This window comes from Pantherophis guttatus, chromosome 3, assembly GCF_059756535.1.
Source record: "Pantherophis guttatus breed Tessera chromosome 3, ASM5975653v1, whole genome shotgun sequence".
Lineage (NCBI taxonomy): Eukaryota > Metazoa > Chordata > Lepidosauria > Squamata > Colubridae > Pantherophis > Pantherophis guttatus.
The window spans coordinates 3,407,853-3,431,253 of record NC_142065.1 but is presented as its reverse complement, the minus strand read 5'-3'; the positions used below and the strand labels follow the sequence as shown (position 1 = coordinate 3,431,253).

At 46.9% G+C, this 23,401-nt stretch overlaps 2 protein-coding genes across 2 annotated transcripts in view; both read right to left on the bottom strand.

Annotated features, from left to right (window-relative positions):
• RBCK1 (RANBP2-type and C3HC4-type zinc finger containing 1) overlaps nucleotides 1-806 on the bottom strand; it is a 36,110-nt gene extending 35,304 nt beyond the window's left edge. Inside the window, exon 1 of the mRNA XM_060686079.2 lies at nucleotides 574-806. The gene's annotated coding sequence lies outside the window, so the exon portion shown is untranslated. The remainder of the gene's footprint in view (nucleotides 1-573) is intronic.
• A 2,898-nt stretch (nucleotides 807-3,704) lies between these two features.
• On the bottom strand, nucleotides 3,705-18,280 carry TRIB3 (tribbles pseudokinase 3). The gene is made up of 4 exons (XM_060686084.2): nucleotides 17,992-18,280; nucleotides 13,284-13,568; nucleotides 10,072-10,364; nucleotides 3,705-8,673 (listed from the first exon to the last, which is right to left on the bottom strand). The coding sequence occupies exons 2-4, from the start codon at nucleotides 13,566-13,568 to the stop codon at nucleotides 8,187-8,189; spliced, it is 1,065 nt and encodes a 354-aa protein (XP_060542067.2). The 5' UTR covers nucleotides 17,992-18,280; the 3' UTR covers nucleotides 3,705-8,186.
• Between the last annotated feature and the right edge of the window lie 5,121 nt (nucleotides 18,281-23,401).

Below are 23,401 nucleotides of genomic sequence, written 5' to 3'. Positions count from 1 at the left end.
GTTGGGGGGGGGTGGAGAGTGGGGGGGGCAGGGGGTTGCGTGCCTGAGAGGGACTATAGCATCTCCCGGCCCCTTGCAAGGCACACAAAAAACACACACAGACACACAAACACAAGTTGCAAACTTTCCAAGGCTGCAGGAAGCCAAGCCAAGCCCCCCTACTTTGGGGAGGAGGGGAGAAGGGCAGAGACTAGGAAGGAAGGAGGGGGAAGGGAAACACAACTCTGGGGGAGGGGAGCAGAGATCCAGCCCCAGCCCCCCACCTCCTTTTAACCCCTTCCCCAGCCCCCAGGCGGCCTGGGCAGGAAGCCCCTTCCTCTTTGGAGAGGGGGGAGGGCAAAGACTAGGAACGAGGGGGGGGAAAGAAACACAACTCTGGGGGAGGGGAGTAGAGATCCTGCCCCACCCCACCCCCACTCCCACCCCCAGGCGGCCTGGGCCTCCCGCCCCGCCCTGCAAAACTTGCAAGCTCGCGGGATACCCCCCTTTTCCCAGGCGGGGGAGGGGAGTTTGCAAAAAAAAAGAGGGGAGGGGAGGGTGAAGGAGAGGGGGGGGGGTCCATGCAAAACTGACCTACAGCTTCTGCTCGGTTCCTTCCAGGAAAACGAAAGCAAAGCGGCGGAGAGGAGGAGCAGCAGCAGCAGATCTGAGCACGCGGCTTCCGCTTCGGAGCCCGGGCAAAGAGGGAATCCCCGTGACGTCACGGGGGCTGGGTCTTTTCTCCCCTTCCCCCCCTCCCCTCCCGTGGCCGACCCCCGCAAACAATCCGGAGTGACTCCTTTTCAAGTCCCCGGAAGCAGAGCTGAGCCGGATTAGCGGGGATTTGTTTCCGGACTTGTTTTTATTTATTTATTTATTTTTCTCTCTCTCCCCCCCCCCAGCTCTGAGATCACCTGGTGGTCCCCCGTCCAATCCAGATTTAAGGCTCTCCCGCTGCTTTTTTGGGGGGGGGCTCCACTTTGGGGGGGAACAGCTGCCACTTTTTTTTCATCCTAAAGGGAGCCAGCCAAAATTATTCAAATAATAATAATTTATTTATTTATTTTTACTTATTTTATTGAATTTGTACTACTCCCGAAGGACTCAGGGCGGGTGAACGGCCATAGAATAAAAAAACATATAAATACAAAATTTAAAATAAAATAAAACGAATTAAATAATTTGGCTGGACAAATTTAAAACCCCAATAATTTAAAACCAAATTTAAAATTTCCATTTAAATAGGGGAAAAAGGGGGAAAGACTTAGGCCAGCTTGATGAAATAAGAAATAAGAAAATAATTTTATAATAATTATATAATAATTATAATTATTATATAATTATAATAATTTATAACTTTATAATAATTTAAAATTATTAATTCATAATAATTTTATGATTATTATTTTATGGGTAGTTTTAACTGTTTCATGGATAGTTAAGAGAATAAAAATGAAAGTTGGAAATCAAAGGAGGGGATTAGAGAAGGGTTGAAAATACTGTTCAGATAGAGATCTAAATCATAGGACGATTGTTATTATTATGATGACTATTAGGATTATTATTTTATTCTTATTAGAAGATACGTTAAGAGGGAAGAATGAATAGATTTACTATGCTCAGTACTACATTACATTAATATCAATGTAATGAATGGTGGTGTAAATTTTTATGATTATTGCACGAAGGTATTTGTACCCACTGTTTTAAGGCAGGGGTCTCCAAACTTGGCAACTTTTAAGACCTGTGGACTTCAACTCCCAGAGTTCCTCAGTCAGCAAAGCAAAGCAAAGCTGGCTGAGGAATTCTGGGAGTTGAAGTCCACAAGTCTTAAAGTTGCCAAGCTTTGGAAACCCCTGGTTTAAGGAAAGATGGAATGTTTATATTAATTTTTTTTTTTAATTAAAAAAAAAAATCCAGCTGGGAAGAGAGGCCAGGTGGTCCTCCAGTTAGAACTGAGCCCCAAGCAAGGCGGTCGTTAAGCGACTTTTGCCCCCATCGCAGGAAACCCTACACCAGAAGTTTTCAAACTTGGCAGCTTTAAGACTTGTGGACTTCAACTCCCAGAATTCTCCAGCCAGCTATGCTTTGCTTTACTGAACTTTGCTGGCTGAGGAACTCTGGGAGTTGAAGTCCACAAGTCTTAAAAGTTGCCAAGTTTGGAGACCCCTGCCTTAAAACAGTGGGTACAAATAACTTCGTGCAATAACCATCAACATTTACAACTTCATTCATTACATTGATATTAATGTAATGTAGTATTGAACATAGTAAACCTATTCATTTTTCCCTTTTAACGTATGCTATACGTATGCTTCCCTCTTAGCTATGCTGGCTGGAGAATTCTGGGAGTTGAAGTCCACAAGTCTTAAAGCTGCCAAGTTTGAAGACCTCTGCCCTACGCCATGTTCTAACCTAGGCTTCCTGAGACAGTAAAAAGCACAAGATTAGTCCCAAAAATCCTCTTTTTATTTCAACGGCTGTGAATTATTGTTTATTCACAGTCCGTAATGAGTCACAAAGAGTTGGAAAAGAGTCCGACAGAAGCCTTCCACAGTCCTTCGGGATAAGGCTGATAAGCACCTACCTTTATCTCCCTTGACACGCTGCCAAAGACCTCATTGGCAATTAGCTTTGCAAGGCCACATCAGGGGTGGGGGTCTACTTACCTTTACTACCGGTTTGCAACAGGAACGAGAGCACACGTTCGCTTTGCTCATGCTGGCTGTGGAATTCTGGGACTTGAAGTCCACCAGGGGTGAAATCCAGCAGGTTCTGGCGAACCGGTAGCGGAAATTTGGAGCAGTTCGGAGAACCGGCAAATACCACCTCTGGCTGGCCCCAGAATGGAGTGGGAATGGGGATTTTGCAATATCCTTCCCCCAGGAGTGGGGAGGGAATGGGGATTTTGCAGTATCCTTCCCCTGCCACGCCCACCAAGCCACGCCCACAGAACCAGTAGTAAAAAAAATTGGATTTCACCACTGAAGTCCACCCATTTTAAAGTTGCCGAGTTTGAGAAACAGTGATATAGAATATATATACCAAGAGCCTTGGTAGTACAGTGGTTTAATGCACCCTGTTATTAACACAGCTGCCTGCAATTTCTGCAGGTTCGAATCTTACCAGGCTCAAGGTTGACTCAGCCTTCCATCCTTTCTAAGGTAGGTAAATTGAGGACCCGGTTTGTGGGGGCAATAAGCTGACTTTGTATAAATATACAAAAGGATGAAGGCTATTGCTTAACGCATTGTAAGCCACCCTGAGTCTCCGGAGAAGGGCGGCATATAAGTCAAATTAAATATATATATATATATATATATATACACACTGCTCAAAAAAATAAAGGGAAGACAAGCAGAAGACATCCGAGATCTGAATGAATGAAATAGCCTTATTAAATACTTTGTTCGTTACATACAGTAGTTTTGTGTTCCCTTTAGTTGTTTGAGCAGTGTATAAGCTACTGCATGTAAAGAACAAAGTATTTAATAAGGCTATTTCATTCATTCAGATCTTGGATGTCTTCTGCTTGTCTTCCCTTTATTTTTTTTAAGCAGTAATATATAACTCTTCCTTTTAAGGAGTATTTTAAATAAATATATTTTTAAACAGTTTGATATACGCTATGTTTATTCTGTCCAGAAATCTTAAAAATTGCCAAATTTGAAAAATACTGCTTTAGACTCAACTCCGTACCTTAGAAAAACTGCAGAAACAGGATATAGGGGAAAAAAATTTATTCCAACTTCTCTGGGTACTTAGAATCTCAAATAAATATTGCTACAAATGCCAATCAATTTATTTTTTTATTTTATTTTCCAAACGACAGAAAAATCAGCAAACTCACTGTTTAAAAGAGAGACTCCGTTCACACAGCACGCTAAACCCAGGTTTACCAAACACAGCAGTGCTATTCACACAATGTACGACCCCCAAGAAAATAAAACTATAATCTGGCACAAAGTGAGAATCACACACCCAACACATGCAGGAGATCTTAACCCTGTGAAGTTAAAATTTAATTTTTTTAACTTTTAGCTCCTTTTTTGTAGAACGAAGGCTGCCCGTTTGCACGATTCATTTAATTATGGACTTCACTCACTTATTTATTTTTTATCCTGCCTTCATTATTTTGACAAATAACTCGAGGCGGCGAACGCACAAAATATTCCTTCCTTCCAGTTTTCGCACAACAACCCTGTAAGGTGGGTTGGGCTGAGAGAGTGAATGGTCCAACGCAGGCTTTCATCTCAGGGCAGGACTAGAACTCACAGCCTTCCTGGTGATTGGCTCAAAGTCACCCAGCCGGTTTTCATCCCCAAGTCAGGATTTGAACTCATGGCCTTCCGTTTCCAATGCCTCCAGAAGTTGTGAGTGCTCCATCATTGGAGGTTTTTAAGAAGAGATTGGAGAGCCATTTGTCTGAAATGGTACAAGGCTTCCTACCTGAGCGGGGGGTTGGACTAGATGACCTCCAGAGCTTTCAGCTCTGTTATTCATCAGAGACCCTGATGCATGGGACTTCACAGTGAATTTTACCTGCAGGTTGTGTAGGCCCAACAGGTGTGAGGAGGCTTCCCCTGGTTGTTTTGTCAAAGATAAAAAGGCACATAGTTGTTTGCTACACACAAGAGATAATCTGGGTAATGCATAATACAAAAAGGATCACGCGACATGCAGCCACGGGGGAATCCGTACTTGGTTGAGGATCCACTGGGAATTCTCCCTGGATCAAATCTGCTTTTCTTTAAAGGAGCCGGTGAGTAGCAACCATTAAAACCCTTTCTGCCATCTATACGGGTAGTCCTCGAATTACGACCACAATTGGGGGGGGGGACAGAGTTTTTCCATTGCTAAGCAAGAGAATCTCACCCGATTTTATATTTTTTTGGGGGGGGGCGCACAGCGAAGCAAATCACTGTGGTCGTTAAGTGAATTGTGTGGCCATTAAATGAATTGTGTGGTCATTAAGCGAATCTGGCTTCCTCCACTGTACTCTGCTTGTGAGACGTTCGCTAATGACGCTGGCCAAGGGCCTGGATTTTTGATCATGTGACCGGGAGATGCTGGGACAGTCGTAAGTGCGAGGACCGATGGTGCATCAGTTTTTTCACTTAGAACCGTCACTAAAGGAGTGGTTGTAAGTCGAGGACTACCGGAGTTGAAGTTCACACATCTTAAGTTGCTAAGGTTGAAAAATACCTCTCTAATAAGCAAGCATTTTTTTTACAGGTAGTCCTCGACTTACAACCACAATGGAGCCCCAAATGTCTGTTGCTAAGTGGGACATTTGTTAAAGGAGTACTGCCCCATTTTACGACCTTCCTTATCACAAGTCGTTCAGTGAAGTTAGCAGCACACTTGTTTAAGCGAATCCAGCTTCCCCCATTGGTCGCAAAAGGGGATCATGTGACCCCCGGGGCTCTGCGACCGTCATAAATACGAGTCAGTTGCTGAGTGTCTGAATTTTGATCGCGGGACCCTGGGGAAGCGGCAATGGTCGTAAGTGTGCAAAACAGTCATAAGTCACTTCTTTCCGTGCCGTTGTCACTAATTGAATGGTTGTAAGTTGAGGACCATCCATATGCTTTGGCCAAACTGATCCTCCCAAAAGCAAATTGAGTCCCAAAGATCACACACACACACACACACACACACACACACACACAGGAACCATAAAGATCAAGCAGGAAGTCTTCCCAAGGAATTCTGGGAGAGGTAGTTTTGCAGGCACATTGGAAATTCGACTGGTTCTCGGGAAGGGCAGGCCAATTTCTCCTCCAGTTACTGTCTCTAGCACAGAGCTGCTTGAAGCATCTTCTCTAGATGGCCATGGGGCTCCCCATAAATCCCAGTTCTTCTCCTGGAGAAGATTCTCCATCATGGAGTGCAAAACTTGGAAGATCTTGCATGCGGAGTTGGCATCTTGCAAGTAGAGCTAGTATGCCATGAGTTGGGTTGGGTTGAGTTGGGTTGCCTGAGCACCCATGACCAAACCAGCTCCATTCTTGGAACTAATGGATAAACCAAGTCCTTCAGGGTTGGAGGAATGGGGGAGGAGCTCAGACGCAACCATATCTTGCTCAAGTAACTCAGCAAGTGCCTTTCTTGATGGTTACACTTCAACCCAACCATGATCTACTATGGCCCTCTTCATACAACAACTCAATTTCTGGAGTGGGAGAAAGAAACTTGAGAGAGAGAAGTATCCATAACTGTTAAGGGGAAGATCACGAGGTCAAGAGAAAGGACTAGATCTTGGTGGCTTCAAATCTTGGCTTGGTCTTCAAACCCAACCAAGAATTATGGACTCAGATGTCAAGGCTCTTCTTTTTCCTCCTTCAAAACCACCCATCTTCACAGGTCTGTGGTTAAAATCAGCATAAATACCCACATATACCTTCTCTGATGGCTACACCTCAACCCAACCATGATCTACAATGGCTCTTTTTCAACATCATCTCAATTTCTGGAGTTGGAGAAAGAAACTTGAGGAAATGAGGTATCCAGAATTATTATGGGGAGGATCCTGAGGTCAGGAGGAAGGACCAGATCTTGGTGACCTCAAATCTTGACTTGGTCTTCAAACCCAACCAAGAACTATGAGCTCACATAACAAGAACCTTCTTTTGCCATCCTATCTTCACAGGTCTATAGTTAAAACACACACACACACACACACACTAATGCAATCCTAAACCAAGTGAACAAGATTAGAAAACATGGCGGCAAACATTGTCTTCTAAAGTCACAAGGCCCTTGAATGTAATGGACCATATTTTTGGAATCAAGGAAGCTCCTCTAGAGAAGGCCCCAAACACCCCACATCTGTCAAGTAGAGTTGTGAAACAAAATTCAAGTGAGAAATAGGGCAGAGGTTTTCCGGATCGACAGCAGCGTCCTTTTAAGGCAAGTTTGGAATTTAAAAGATTGCGTCCAAAAAAAAAAAAAAGGTATAAAGGACAGAAGAGATGTTGGCGAGCCAATATTTTTCAACGTTGGCCAATTTTAAGACGGGCGGACTTCAACTCCCAGAATTCCCCAGCTCTCCGAGGAATTCTGGGAGTTGACCCGTACATCTTAAAAGGAGCAAGTTTGAAAAAGTCTGATTAACCCAACCCGTTCACAGTGTAATTATTCATCCTAAGGACGGCGGGATGCAAGCAATTGAAGGCCACCTCAGTTTTGGGGGGGTGTCAGAAAAAAAAACAGGGAAAGCTAACCCAAGGACCCCCCTCCCTTTGACCTCTTCCCCCCACCCCCCGAGGCTACCCTCTTCCCCCCCCCTCAGAAAGCACCAGTCCCTGCTTCCATCTCAACCTTTTCTTTGGCATCAGGGAAAATAATCCCATGCAGAAATGCCCATCACTCGATCACTCCCATCCATTCCTTCCCCTGAAATGGTGGAACATGAAATCCAGCCCTGGGATGCGGGAAAAAGCATAATCTCCCTGCCACCAGATCTCTTTTTACGGGGTCCTTGGTGGTCTCAGAGCTTGGCTGTTTTCTCGCAGACATCTTATAACCAAGCTAGGTAACATCATCAATAGGAGAAGGGACAGGGCTTTGCAGAAAGGAGAAGGAGAAAGGGGGGGGGAGGAGGAGCAGGAGGAAGAGCGGGAAGAGGAGGAGGAGGAGGAGGAGAATTGTGGGGTCCTTGGTGCTTTCTGAGCTTGGCTGTTTTCTTGCAGACGTTTCGTGACCCAACTAGGGAACATCATCAGTGCTAGAAGGGAGTGGGGTTTGAAGAGAGGAGGAGGAGGAGGAGGAGGAGAAAGATGACAGCAGGGTCCTTTGTGCTCTCTGAGCTTAGCTGTTTACTTCCAGACATCTCTTCACCAAACTACGTAACATCATCCATGCTAGATCTCTTTCTCCCATCAATCATTCCAGCAGGTTCCAAGGTCCTTGTCCAGATCAGCAATACAGATCCCAAATTAAAGGTGCAAAACAGCCCTCTTTTAAGAGCTTGCTGGTGCTTGACAAAACTCCTCTAGGTTTCTTTGGCATAGGCAAGAACGCAAAGGACAAAGAGGGGGTGAAGCCCTTCTCTACCCATGTTTTGGGACAAAGTGACCCCTGCCCCATGGAAGGGCAAAGGTGAAAGGTAGTTTGTCCCTCCAAAGGCACTTCCAAGGCGGCTGAGATATGGCTTTCAATGCCACATCCTTGTTTTCTTCCGCATTCTTCCCCTCAAGGCCACTTCATCTGTCCTCTCCTCGCAATTTATCCAAATTCTTTCGGCGGCTCCCCATTTCGGGAACCACTTGGTCCAGTCCCTGCCCTCCAGGGGGGCTGACCCCCAATGGTTTGGGGACTGGGTTCGAAACCAGCCAAGGATGGAGCAGGATCCCGCTGGCGGTCAGCCTTTCAGCCGGATCCCTTCGCAAGAGGCACCGGATAAGGCACTGGGCCTTGGGCGAGAGGTCGGCCGGAACTGTAAAACGTCCGTGACAGATCTTGGTAAACAATGAGATTGGCTTGGTGCCCTGGAAGGGGTAGCAGCCCACCAAGAGAGTGTAGAGGACCACCCCCAGGCTCCAGATATCAGCTGCCTTTCCGGAGTAGGAGCCCTTGAAGCTCAGGATTTCGGGACCCACATAAGCTGGACATCCATGCTTATACACCAAGGCATCATCGGAACCCAGCAGGACCTGGGCATCTTCCAGGTTCTCCAGCAGCAACTTAGACCTGGAAAAACCAAAGGTAGAAGCACAGATTAGGCGAGAACTAGCTCAAAAACAGCAACTGTGAGAGGGATCTTGGAATCTTAATGGACGATTGCTTAAACATGAGCCAGCTGTGTGCGGCAGCCGCCAAAAAGGCCAATGCGATCCTTGGTTGTATCAACAGAGGCATAGAATCAAAATCACGTGAAGTATTAGCACCGCTTTGTAAAGCCTTAGTAAGGCCACACCTGGAATCCTGCATCCAGTTTTGGTCCCCACATTACAAAAAAGATGTTGAGGGTTTGGAAAAAGTTCAGAGAAGAGCAACTGAGCAACCAAAAAGAAAGAGAGAGGAGGGGAGGAGAAGGAGAAGAAAGAAAAAAAGAAAAAGAGAAAGAAAGAAAGAAAAAGAAAAAGAGAGAGAAAGAAAGGAAGGAAGGAAGAAAGAGAAAGAAAGAAAGAAAAGAAAGAAAGAAAGAAAGAAAGAAAGAAAGAAAGGAAGGAAGGAAGGAAGGAAGGAAGGAAGGAAGGAAGGAAGGAAGGAAGGAAGGAAGGAAGGAAGGAAGGAAGGAAGGGAGCAGCAGCCAAAAAAGCTAACACAATTCTTGTTTATATAAACAGAGGCATAGAATCAAAATCAGGTGAAGTATTAGCACCGCTTTGTAAAGCCTTAGTAAGGCCACACCTGGAATTCTGCATCCAGTTTTGGTCCCCACATTACAAAAAAAAGAGGTTGAGACTTTGGAAAAAGTGCAGAGAAGAGCAACTAAGAGGATTAAAGGCCTGGAGGCTAAAACATATGAAGAATGGTTGCAGGAACTGGCTATGGCCAGTCGAAGTGTGCAATGGGCCTGAACACACAGTTGTAACTGATTAGTTGGAGAGTGCTGACTCGTACATGAGGCAATCTATGATATGATTGGTTCCTGGGTGTAAAAGAGGAGTTTCCCTTTTTTCCCGCCTTTTTTTCCTCTATGTCCTCTGTAAGGCTCCTTGATTTACCTCATGAGGTTCCAGCCAGAGTGCTGGCTCATGCATGAGGCAATCTATGCTATGATTGGTTGCCGCGAGCATAAAGAGGGCGTTTCCCTTTTTTCCCCGCCTTTTTTCTTCTGGGTGCTTTACCTCATGATTTGATTTACCTCATGATGCTCCCGGCTCTCTTGTCTGCTGTAAATCTCAATATAAAATAGATTTATTTTATATAAAACTACAACTTTGCGTCAGTGTCTCTGACTGCGCAATTCCCTGACAATTAGACTGAAATCTGCTAAATGGGAGGCATGTTAATTGGACACTTTGCTGAGATTATGTTTAATTTTAATAATGTCTGATGGCAAATGAACTAAAATCTAGGATTTTTCTGCGGCAACTTTTTTGTGTTGCTCTGGGAAAATCAGCCGGTCTTTTCAATTCTCACCGTTCTCGATCCGCGAAGACAAACTTCCTCAGTTTGATGTCTCGGAGGACGATGCCGTGCTGGTGGCAGTGGGCGACGGCTTCGGCCATTTGTCGGAAAAGAGCAACCGCCTCGGACTCCGGCACACGCTTGCGCTGCCTCACCAAGTCGTGCATGTTGTCCTTCCCGGGCTCAAAAAAGATGTAAACGTTTTGGTCTCCCACGATGATCTCTACCACCTGGGCAATGTTGGGGTGCAAGGGGAGAGCAGCGTAGGGCTCCATCACCTCGGGGTAGCTCTTGGCCGGATAAACCTGGAAGGGAAGAGAAAGAGGTGAGAAAAAAGATCAAGCGGCAGAATGATCTGGGGGTAAGACGGGAGGCCTATAAATTTGATAGATAGATTGCAGGGAGAGAGAGAGAGAGATAAATAGATGAGAGAGAGTTAATAGATTAGATAGATAGATAGATAGATAGATAGATAGATAGATAGATAGATAGATAATGATAGAGAGGGATAGAGAGAGAGAGAGTGGGATAGATAGATAATGATAGAGAGGGAGAGAGAAAGAGAGATAATGATAGAGAGGGATAGAGAGAGTGGGATAGATAGATAATGATAGAGAGGGATAGAGAGAGAGAGTGGGATAGATAGATAATGATAGAGAGGGATAGAGAGAGAGAGAGAGATAATGATAGAGAGGGATAGAGAGAGAGAGAGAGAGAGATAATGATAGAGAGGGATAGAGAGAGAGAGAGAGAGAGAGATAATGATAGAGAGGGATAGACAGAGAGAGAGTGGGACAGATAGATAATGATAGAGAGAGGGAGAGAGAGAGAGAGAGTGTGGGACAGATAGATAATGATAGAGAGGGAGAGAGAGAGAGAGATAATGATAGAGAGGGATAGATAGATAGATAAGATAGATAGATAGATAGATAGATAGATAGATAATGATAGAGAGGGATAGAGAGAGAGAGTGGGATAGATAGATAATGATAGAGAGGGATAGAGAGAGAGAGAGAGAGAGAGATAGATAATGATAGAGAGGGATAGAGAGAGAGAGAGATAATGATAGAGAGGGGTAGAGAGAGAGAGAGAGAGAGAGATAATGATAGAGAGGGATAGACAGAGAGAGAGTGGGACAGATAGATAATGATAGAGAGAGGGAGAGAGAGAGAGAGAGAGTGGGATAGATAATGATAGAGAGGGATAGAGAGAGAGAGAGAGAGAGAGAGATAATGATAGAGAGGGATAGACAGAGAGAGAGTGGGATAGATAAATAATGATAGAGAGGGATAGAGAGAGAGAGAGAGAGATAATGATAGAGAGGGATAGAGAGAGAGAGAGAGATAATGATAGAGAAGGATAGAGAGAGAGAGAGAGAGAGATAATGATAGAGAGGGATAGACAGAGAGAGAGTGGGACAGATAGATAATGATAGAGAGAGGGAGAGAGAGAGAGAGAGAGAGAGAGAGTGGGATAGATAATGATAGAGAGGGATAGAGAGAGAGAGAGAGAGATAATGATAGAGAGGGATAGACAGAGAGAGAGTGGGATAGATAGATAATGATAGAGAGGGATAGAGAGAGAGAGAGAGAGAGAGAGATAATGATAGAGAGGGATAGAGAGAGAGAGAGATAATGATAGAGAGGGATAGAGAGAGAGAGAGAGAGAGAGATAATGATAGAGAGGGATAGACAGAGAGAGAGTGGGACAGATAGATAATGATAGAGAGAGGGAGAGAGAGAGAGAGAGAGAGAGTGGGATAGATAATGATAGAGAGGGAGAGAGAGAGAGAGATAATGATAGAGAGGGATAGATAGATAGATAGATAGATAGATAGATAGATAGAAAGACAGACAGACAGAAAGACAGACAGATGATAGAAAGATAGATATTAAATAGATGATAGCTAGCTAGATCTGTTCCCGATCTGTCACATTCAACAACTAAACTTTACACATTTATTCTCTTCCTGGGTCAGCTTGTAGTGGCTGGGGGATTCTGGGAATTGAAGTCCACCAGGCTTAAAGTTGCCAAGGTTGGAGACCCCCGGTCTAGAAAGTGTGTTTCTCAAGCTCGGCCGCTTTAAAATGTGTGGACTTCAATTCCCAGAATCCCCCAGCCACCACAAGCCGACCCAGGAAGAGAATAAATGTGTAAAGTTTAGTTGTTGAATGTGACAGATCGGGAACAAGATCTTTGCACCGATGAGATCACATAGAGAAAACTACGTCAGCCATGCAATTAGTCTCCCTTCCCTGGGGTGGCTGTGCTAAAGAGAATATAGGTGGGCCTGGATTTACAGCAGTTCGTTTATATACATTTCAGCAAAGGAGGAGAAAATAATAGTCACACATACGCATAGGTAATAGATGATGTAAGGATAGATGTTCATAATTAGCAAACTTCGAGTTACGTCTCTGCCCTTCGACTGTTACTACCCTCAAAGAATTATTATCTTAATGCAAAGAAACATATCAGTTCTGTTGCCATACAAATTTTGGTAAGGCATACTCTGTCATCTCTCTCTCTCTCTCTTTCTCTAATCTATCTAACTTGTCTGTCTATCTATCCATCCATCTACTATCTATCATCTCTCATCCATCTATCTTTCTATCTATCTATCTATCATCTATCTTTCTATCTATCTATCATCTATCTATCATCTATCTATCATCTATCTTTCTATCTATCTATCTTTCTATCATCTAACTTTCTATCTTTCTATCATCTATTTATCATCTATTTTTCTATCATCTATCTATCATCTTTCTATCATCTATCTATCTATCATCTATCTTTCTATCTATCTATCATCTTTCTATCTATCTTTCTATCATCTATCTATCATCTATCTTTCTATCATCTATATCTATCTATCTATCATCTATCTTTCTATCTATCTTTCTATCATCTATCTTTCTATCTATCTATCTTTCTATCATCTGTCTTTCTATCATCTATCTATCATCTATCTCTTTCTATCATCTATCTATCTTTCTATCATCTATCTTTCTATCTATCTATCTATCTGTCTTTCTATCTATCTTTCTATCCTCTATCTATCTTTCTATCATCTATCATCTATCTATCTATCTTTCTATCATCTATCTATCATCTATCTATCTATCTATCTATCTATCTATCTATCTATCTATCTGTCTTTCTATCTATCTATCTATCTATCTTTCTATCCTCTATCTATCTGTACACCCACCATCTCATACCTTGCAAGTCAGCTCTGCCTCGGTGTGTCTGTTCACTGCCCTGTAAGTGCGTCCACCTTCTGTGGGCTCCAGAAGGATGTAGGGGCCGATCTGAGTGATGCTCGAACCCTGATCCGCGGCGGGAGGGCACTGAGGCAGGGGCTGGAGGCAGGGTGATGGCCCCAGAAGCTTGTCCACACGCGGGCGCTTGGGTGCCGAGCCGCCCGATTTTGACGCTTTCTCACAGCACAGTCTCCTTTTCGGCACGTGGGCCTCTGCGCGAGTCTTTGGCACCAAGAGGCTCATCTGGGGAAGAGCACAGGGGAGAGGAAAGGGTTAAGGTCAGCTCAAGGCATTTTAGGTCAAAAAAGTCATGGCTGGCAAGGATTCAGATCCCTTTCCTAGTTCTGTGCCTGGCCCTTGGGATTGTAATTGGAGTTTGGTGGCTTTTCTTGCAGACGTTTTATGACCCAACTAGGTAACAGCATCAGTGCTAGAAGGGAGTGGGGTTTGCCGAAAGGAGGAGGAGGAGGAGACTGCAGGGTCCTTGGCGCTCTCTGAGCTTGGTGGTTTTCTTGCAGACATTTGATTTGATTTGATTTATTAGATTTCTATACCGACCTTCTCCCGAAGGACTCTCGGTGTGCAGCCATATAAATATACAAAATTTAAAACAATTAAAAATTGAATATATAAAAAATTAGCCCATAGATTAAAACACACATACATCCATTCTAAAATTCATATTAGGCCAGGCCGGCTTGTTGGAACAGAAGGGTCTTCAAGGCGCAGCGAAAGGTACGTGGATCGGGGATGAGACGAATCTCAAGAGGCAGCTCATTCCAGAGGGCTGGTGCCCCCACAGAGAAGGCTCTCTCCCTGGGCATCGCCAGTCAACATTGTTTGGCCGACGGCACCCTGAGGAGCCCCTCTCTGTGGGAGCGTATTGGCCGGTGGGAGGCTGTCGATGGCAGAAGGCGATCTCATATATACCCTGGTCCTAAGCCATGGAGCGCTTTAAAGGTGGTAACCAACACCTTGAATCGCACTCGGAAGACCACCGGGAGCCAGTGCACCTCATGCAGGAGGGGTGTTACGTGGGTGCACCGAGTCGCCCCCATAACCACCCGCATTCTGGACCAGTTGGAGCCTCCAAGCGCTCTTCAAGGGGAGCCCCATGTAGAGAGCGTTACAGTAGTCAGACAGGACGTGACGAGGGCATGAGTGACCTTGTGCAGGGCATGGGGCTCCCCTTGAAGAGCACTCGGAGGCTCCAACTGGTCCAGAATGTGGCCGCGTGGGTGGTTATGGGCGCAACTCGTTGTGCCCACGTGACACCCCTCGTGCGCGAGCTGCACTGGCTCCCAGTGGTCTTCCGGGTGCGATTCAAGGTGTTGGTTACCACCTTTAAAGCGCTCCATGGCATTGGACCTGGGTACCTTCGAGACCGCCTTCTGCCACCAACAGCCTCCCACCGGCCAGTCCGCTCCCACAGAGAGGGTCTCCTCAGGGTGCCATCGGCCAAGTTATGTCGGCTGGCGACACCCAGGGGGAGGGCCTTCTCTGCGGGAGCCCCAGCCCTGTGGAATGAACTGCCCCCGGAAATACGTAAGATCTCCGACCTCCGGGTGTTTCGCTGTGCCCTCAAGACCCTGTTGTTCCGCCAGGCCGGGCTATCAACATAATAATTTTAAATTGGGGTATTTTAAATTTTTGGGGTTTTAAACCGGCCAAATCTATTTAATTATTTTAATTTTTAATCATTGTTGTGTCTTGTGTTTTTAAATTGGCTGTACACTGCCCTGAGTCCTTCGGGAGAAGGGCGGTATAGAAATAAAATTATTATTATTATTATTATTATCCCGGTCCAGAAAGGGACGCAACTGGTGTATCAGGCGAACCTGATAAAAAGCTCTCCTGGCCACGGCCGTCATATGATCCATTTCATGACCCAACTAGGTAACAGCATCAGTGCTAGAAGGGAGTGGGGTTTGCAGACAGGAGGAGGAGGAGGAGGAGGAGGAGGAGGAGGAGGAGGAGGAGGAGGAGGAGGAGGAGGAGGAGGAGGAGGAGGAGGGTGTCCAAAAATCATGCAATAGCTTTGAAGCTTCTGCCGCAAGACCACCACCGTTGCAGCCACAGCGGCTGATGTAAAGACAGAGTAAGTTCCTCCTGGCATTGACTCAGGAGGCTGAGCACAAGGCAGCTCTCTTGCTCACAATCTCAATCTGGATTTCCTGAACAATAGCTGCATTCTTTCAAAGTTACAAAGGAAAACGCTCCGACGATGATGACCCTCAAGGACGCCGCTTTCCCTATTTTGCTATAACATCTTCCCAGGCCTCAGCGGTGGAGCTTGAAGTACATGTGTGAACAGCGTTACAGAATAGCAGAAATGGAAGGGACCCTGGAGGTCCTCTAGTCCAACCCCCTGACTCCTATAACATTCCAGACAAGTGACTGTCCAGTCTCTTCTTAAAAACCTCCAGCGATGGAGCCCACACACACACACACACACAACTTCTAGTGGCAAGCAGTTCCACTGGTTAATTGTCCTCACTGTTAGGAAGTTTCTCTTTAATTCCAGGTTGCTTCTCTCCTTGACGAGTTTCCATCCGTTGCTTCTTGTCCTGCCTTCAGGTGCTTTGGAGAATATTTTCACCCTTTTCATTACTCAGACTAGGTAACGTCATCGGTGCTGGTCCTACCTAGTTGGGTTACTTAATTTGGGTACAGAAACACCTGCCCTAAAAAGCCAACCCACTCAGAGAGCACCAAGGCCCCCTTTCCGGGTTTCCCATCCAAAATCAAAGCTTTGCCAAGATGCCAACTCAGGTGTCCTTCTCCCTCGCCACACACAGGTGAGTGAGTCATCCAGGGCATGTTGCAAGAGGTTGGCAAAGCAGCTCACCTTTGCTCACCTGTGGCAAAGTTCCTTCTCGCCCCCAGGTGAGAAAATAAAAAACCAATCAGCAGTGGCACACGCAACCATATATCCCCTCTGGCTTATTTTTCTGTAGAAAGTCCCTGCACATCAGCAGGGACTGATCTAAATGCAGCTAGTCCTCAATTTACAACACTTCGTTTAGTGACTGTTTGAAAATGCAATGGCAGTGAAAAAAAAACAAAGTGACTTATGGCCATTTTCCACACTTTGTGACCATTGCAGCATCCCCCTGGTCATGTGATCGAAGTTTAAATTTATTTATTTATTTTTGAATTTATATACCGCCCTTCTCCCGGAGGACTCAGGGCGGTGTTCAGCCACAAATAAGAAACATAAAATACAAACATTAAAAACAATTAAAAGAATATATATTTATTTGGCCCCATAATTTAAAAAGTGACAAACCAATTAAAAACATTTTAAAAATTTAAATGCTTGGGAACTGTCTCGCATTTATGACGGTTGCAGTGTCCCGGGGTTACGTGATCCTCTTTTACGACCTTTTGACAAGCCAAGTCAATGGGGAAGCCTGATTCGCTTTAACGACCATGTTACTAAGTTCACACCAGCAGTGATCCACTTAATGACTGTTACTAACTTAACATCGGCAGTGATCCACTTGATGACTGTGTTACTAACTTCACATCAGCAGTGATCCACTTAATGACCATGTTACTAATTTAACATTAATGACCGTGTTACTAACTTCACATCAGTAGTGATCCACTTAATGATTGTGTTACTAACTTCACATTGGCAGTGATCCACTTAACCGTGGCAAGAAGAGTCATAAAGTGAGGCAAAACTCACTTAACCGTCTCACTTAGCAACAGAAACTTGGGGGGCTCCATTGCCGTCGTAAGTCGAGGACTACTTGTAACGGGGTTTATCGGCAAATCATTTTATGGGGCTTATTTCAAAGTTGCAAAACAGGTCCAATCCTTGTCTAGGGTGCCCCAAAAGTGCCAGATCCCAGCCTGGCCTGGCCTTTGCCCTCTTCCCGTGTGCCAAGCACATACCAGGGTGACTCCTTCATGGGCCACTCATGGCTGATGATGCAGCCATACTGAGCAATGCGCCGGGGCTGAATCAGCAACTCCCAATTCTTCCTTCTCCACTGAACCATTTGTGCCAGGAGGTGGCTTAGTCTCTTTTCCCCCCCCCTAACCTGCCAACCCCCCCCCGGACCCCAAAACCAGGCCGGCTGAGGATTATGGGGCCTGTAGTCGTCCCCCCCCCGCCCCTTCGTCTCAATTTGAGAATGCACCTGTGGCACCTCTACCTGGAGTGTGGCACCTGTGGCACTTCTACCTCTACCTCTACCGGAGTAACTCTCGGAGGGGAGGGAGATATTTTTTTGCAAGGGTGGATTTTTGCCTCTCTCTGAAACCGAGCCCCTTCCCCTTCTGCTCCCCACTCCTCAAATTTTCCCTCCCTTCCCCGTTTACCTTTCTACACCCACCCACCCACCCCCAAAAAGCGTCAACCTGCAATTCTGTGGGACTGAGAGAAGGGTCCTTACGGTGCTTGGAGGCGGTGGTGGGGAAAGGCGGCTCAGTGAACAGGGGGACCTCTGAGCATGGACAAAGGGCTCTATGGGGTGGGAGATGAAGCTCCCGCGAAGTACCTGGCAGAGGAAGAATCGGGAGAAAGGAAGCCCCCCACTCTCCCGTTGCATGGAAGGCTTGCAACGCGTTGTCATCATCGCCCCCCACCCCACGCGGCATCAGCACCCCAGCAAGACCCCCTCCCCAAATGGGCTTTCCCCTCGCCTGCCCCTACCTTCGCACCGCAGCCGTGCACTGGGTTTCGGGGGGCTGCTCTGCCTTCCTTCGCCCGGAGAAGCGACCCCGGGAAAGACCCCTGGCGGGGTTTGGGGGGGGGTCTCAGCAGCTTCTGGGGGCCATCCTCGCCGTTGCGACCGACCCCGTGGAGCCGCTTTGTCTGAGCCCCGCCGCCGCCGCCGCTCCAGCCCGAGCCGCGGGGATGATGCAACCCCGGCCGCAGCGGGGTTGGGCTCTGCGGGCAGCGCCGCCTTCCCTTCCCTCCGCCTCCGGCTCCTCCTCGGATGCCGGCTGATGCGGCCGGCAGCGCGGATTGCAGCAGGAACGGCCGCGGGCTCCGCCTCGCCGATTGCAGCCCGATTGCGCCAGAGGCTGCGCTGCGGGACGCTTTTCGAAGGGGAGGCTACCCCAGCTCCCATCATCCCCAGGCGGCGGGGCTGGTGCGCGATGGGCGTTGGAGTCCGACGACCCTGACCATTGGGGGTTATTCTAATGGGACTTGGGAGTCCGACGACCATTGGGGGATAATGGGACTTGGAGTCCTAAGACTAGTCTTTGGGAGCTGCTGCGATGGGACATGGAGTCCTAAGACCATGGCGATTGGGGGTTGTTCTAATGGGACTTGGAGTCCTACGACCATTGGGGGCTAATGGGACTTGGAGTCCTAAGAATCTAGTCTTTGGGAGCTGTTGCGATGGGATTTGGAGTCCTAAGACCCTGGTGATTGGGAGTTGTTCTAATGGGACTTGGAGTCCGACGACCATTGGGGGCTAATGGGACTCTGGCCATTGGGAGCTGCTGCGATGGGACATGGAGTCCTAAGACCCTGACAAACCACTGTTCTAATGGGACTTGGAGTCCCTCGACCATTGGGGCCTAATGGGACTTGGAGTCCTAAGACTCTAGTCTTTGGGAGCTGCTGCGATGGGATTTGGAGTCCTACGACCCTGGCCATTGGGGGTTATTCTAATGGGACTTGGAGTCCTACGACCATTGGGGGCTAATGGGACTTGGAGTCCTAAAACTCTAGTCTTTAGGAGCTGCTGTGATGGGACATGGAGTCCTAAGACCCTGGGCATTGGGGGTTATTCTAATGGTCCTACGACCATTGGGGGCTAATGGGACTTGGAGTCCTAAGACTCTAGTCTTTGGGAGCTGCTGCGATGGGACTTGGAGTCCTAAGACCCTGGCCATTGGGGGCTGCTGTGATGAGACTCGGAGTCCTACGACCATTGGGGGCTAATGGGACTTGGAGTCCTACGACCATTGGGGGCTAATGGGATTTGGAGTCCTAAGACTCTAGTCTTTGGGAGCTGCTGCGATGGGACTCGGAGTCCTAAGACCCTGGCCATTGGGGGTTATTCTAATGAGTCCTACGATCATTGGGGGCTAATGGGACTTGGAGTCCTAAGACTCTAGTCTTTGGGAGCTGCTGCGATGGGACTCGGAGTCCTATGACCCTGGCCATTGGGGGCTGTTGCGATGGGACTTGGGAGTCCGACGCCCCTTTTGATTTGGGGTTCCTGCAAGGAGGTGCGGGGATACGGGGGAGGGGGCTGCGCAACGCCCCCGACCCGCTTCTTTAGAAGGGCAGGAAGCTTTAGGGGAGAGGGGCTTTGCGCAGTCCCCCCTCCCCCGAAACTCCGCACTTCCTTGCAGCAGCCCCAGATCGTCAGGGGTGTCGGACTCCAACTCCCATCCCAGGCCAAGCCGGCCGCCTGGGGATGATGGGAGATGTGGCTCTCCACCTGGAAAGCGCCAGGTTGGGACAGGCCCCCTCCTTTAATCGCAAAGGCGGCGCAGGTGGGCTGGGAAAGGAAGGCGGGCGGGTGAAGGAAAACAAGAAAACCTCTGCACATGCTCAGAGGCCAGGGCGAGGTTTGCAAAGAAGAGATCCGAGAGGCCCTGGGATTGGTTAGAATCGGATGAAGCTTGGCTTTGGAAAGGGAGCGGGGGGGGGGAGCGAAAGTGAAAGCTTGGGAGGGTGATGCAACCAAGAAAAGTTTTGCAGTGTTTCACAGCCCTTCCCTCGGGAAAGGTGTGTTGGAATCACACAGGCACCTGGCTGAATTCGATTTGCATATAGATCATAATAAGCTGCCCCGAGTTACCTGTGTGTGAGTTGGGCTGCCCTATACATTTGTGTGTGTGTGAGAGAGAGAGAGAGAAAGAGAGTGAAAGAGAGAAAAAATATACTGTATAAATTAGATAGATCAGTGTTTCTCCACCTTGGAGACTTTTATTTATTACTTATTTATTATTCCAATTTATATACCGCCCTTCTCCCGAAGGACTCAGGGCGGTGTACAGCCAAAAGTAAAAGCACACAAATATAAAATGTAAAAACAATTTAAAAGCATATTAAATAATTTGGCCCAGCTATTCAAATAAAACACCCGTTTTAAAATTTTTAAAAAATTAAAAAAGTTAAAAAAATCAGGCCAGCTAAAAAATGTAGCTAAAAAATTTAGACTTGAAGATGGGTGGGCTTCAACTCCCAGAAATGAAGTAGCCAACACCCCAGTATTGGAAGAAATATCCTTCTGGGTTCAGCTCCAAGTGGGGAAAAAGACACTGGAAACATGGAGACTGCTTGGAAAGATGGTTTAATGGTGGACAGGATCACATGGTTTGAGTTCCTGAACAGAAAAAGGGACGAGACGCAGTGAGTCCCCGGGTTTTATGCCCTCTCTGGCTTTGAACTTCCTGGGGCCCAGAAAGAGTATCCTGATTGGTTGTCAGACTCCCAGAGGGTGGGGGTCTTAGCTAGCCTTGCTGGCTGATGTAATCTTCCCAGGTGCCATGTGGTGAGTTTCTGTTGCTAGATGGGTCCTATTGTGTTAGTTTCTGTTGCTAGATGGGTCCTATTGTGTTAGTTTCTGTTGCTAGATGGGTCCTATTGTGTTAGTTTCTGTTGCTAGATGGATCCTATTGTGTTGCAAATGATGGTCTTTTGACAAAGATGGGAGGGAATTGAGTTTCTGCCTCTCACCCATTGACAAAGGGTGGGGGGGGCAAGAAGGTGGGAGCTGCTTCGTCTTTAAAACATGCTTCTCCATTTCTCATCCAGGGAAACATAATATTCTGCCTTTTTAATATTTCCTAAAATATTTCATTCTTCTAGGAAAAGGGGTAGGTGTTAACTTCCTACACCAGAAGACAAACTCAGGATCCAAAACGATCTTGACAGACTTGAACAACGGGCCCTATCCAACAATATGAAATTTAATGTGGAGAAAAGCAAGGTTTTACACCTGGGCAGGAAAAACCAAAGGTACAAGTACAGATTAGGCGAAACCTGGCTCAAAACCGGTCACTGTGAGAGGGATCTTGGAGTCCTAGTGGACAATCACTTAACTATGAGCCAGCCGGGTTGGCAGCCGCCAAAAAAGCTAATACGATCCTTGGTTGTATGAACAGAGGCATAGAATCAAAATCATGTGAAGTATTAGTCCCGCTTTATAAAGCCTTTATAAAGGCCACACCTAGAATCTTGCAACCAATTTTGGTCACCATACTATCAAAAAGAGGTTGAGAGTTTGGAAAAAGTTCAGAGGAGAGCAACTGAGCAGCCAAAAAGAAAGAGAGGGAGGGGAGGAGGAGGAGGAGGAGAAAGGACAAAAGAAAGAAAGAGAAAGAAAGAAAGAAAAAGAAAGAAAGAAAAGAAAGAAAGAAAGAAAAAAAGAAAGAAAGAAAAAGAAAGAAAGAAAGAAAAAGAAAGAAAGAAAGAAAGAAAGAAAGAAAAAGAAAGCAGCAGCCAAAAAAGCTAATACAATCCTTGGTTGTATAAACAGAGGCATAGAATCAAAATCACGTGAAGTATTAGTACCGCTTTATAAAGCCTTAGTAAGGCCACATCTGGAATCCTGCGTCCAGTTTTGGTCCCCATTAGAAATCCCCACTAGAAGTCTTCTAGCAATTGAGGGGCTGCTACAAAGAGGAGGGGGGCACCCTATTCTCCAAAGCACCAGAAGGCAGGACAAGAAACAAACAATGTTTGAAAACTAACCAAAGAGAGAAGCAGCCTGACAGTGAGAGCAATTAATCTGTGGAACAGCTTGCCATCACTGGAGGTTTTTAAAAAGAGCCTGGACAGTCAGTTGTCTGAAATGGTATTGGATTTCCTGCTTGAGTGGGAGGGTTAGACTAGATGACCTACAAGGTCCCTTCCAACTCTATTCTGATTCTAAAGTCTAAGTCACTCTTAGCTCCATTGGTGTTATTCCCTCTGGTGGGGAAGGTCTCAACCTGGAGGAGGGGTGGTGGTGGAAATCTGTTATTGTCCCCCATTTCCTTAGGAGGAAATTGGGGGGTCCAGCAGGGACAGGCCACGGAAATAACTGCTATCCTGGCACCAGGATAGCAAATGTGCCAATCTAGATGTTTGCTGGCTCCAGGATGGGTGGAGAACAGCTGAACTCAGCGGGGAAGGAGGTCTGGGGAACAGCCCTTCAGTTCTTCTGTGATCTGGCTTACTTTTTAAAATTAAGAATTTCCCAAATCCCACTGGCTGAAAAACCCGCTTTTAAAAATAAAACACTGGCCATTCAGACGTTGCTTCCAGAAATGGTAGGTGCTCCCTCATTGGCAGTTTTCAAGAAAAAAGACTGGAAAAAAGACCATTTGTTCAGGAATGGTGGAAGGGTCTCCTTCCTTGGGCAAAGGGGTGGACTAGAAGTCCTCTGAGGTCCCTTCCAGAATCCCGGGATTCCCTGTTCTATGTTCTAAAGCAGCGGTCCCCAACTGTTCCGGCTTGCTTGGCGGACCAGTAGGAAATGGAGAGGGGGAAGAAGAGGGGATGGTTGTGTGTGATGCAGGCGCACATGTGAGCCCGTGCAAATGGAGCGTCACACGCCAGCGTTAAGCACCTGCCACACTCATCCGCCGCTCCCCAGTTTCAAACGGGCCACAGCCTGGTAGTGGGCCACAGCCCGGGGATTAGGGACCCCTATTCTAAGGGAAGTAAAAAAACTAAAGGTAGCAATTACAACCTCACAATTATCCCTGCCCCTTTGCTGGAAGAACAAAATAACAAGAGTTAGAAGGGACCTTGGAGATCTTCTAGTCTCACCCCCTATACCAATGATGGCTAACCTTTTTGACATCGCGTGCCAGGAGCAGGGGGGTTTGTGCGTGTGTGTGCCTACACCCATAATTCTATGCCCCTGCCCCCGTGCATGCGTGCGCAAACCCCCCCCCTTACGCTCCCCACACTCCTGGCATGTGATAGCCAGGGCCTTTCTAGGAGTCTGGGGAGGGCGAAAACAGCCTTCCCCATGCCCCTTGGAGGCCCTCCGAAGGCCGAAAACAGCCTGTTTGTCAACTTCCGGTGGGACCAGAAGGCCCGTTTTTTGCCTCCGGAGGGCCTCCCGGGGGGGGGAGGCTGTTTCGTCCTCCCCAGACTCCTA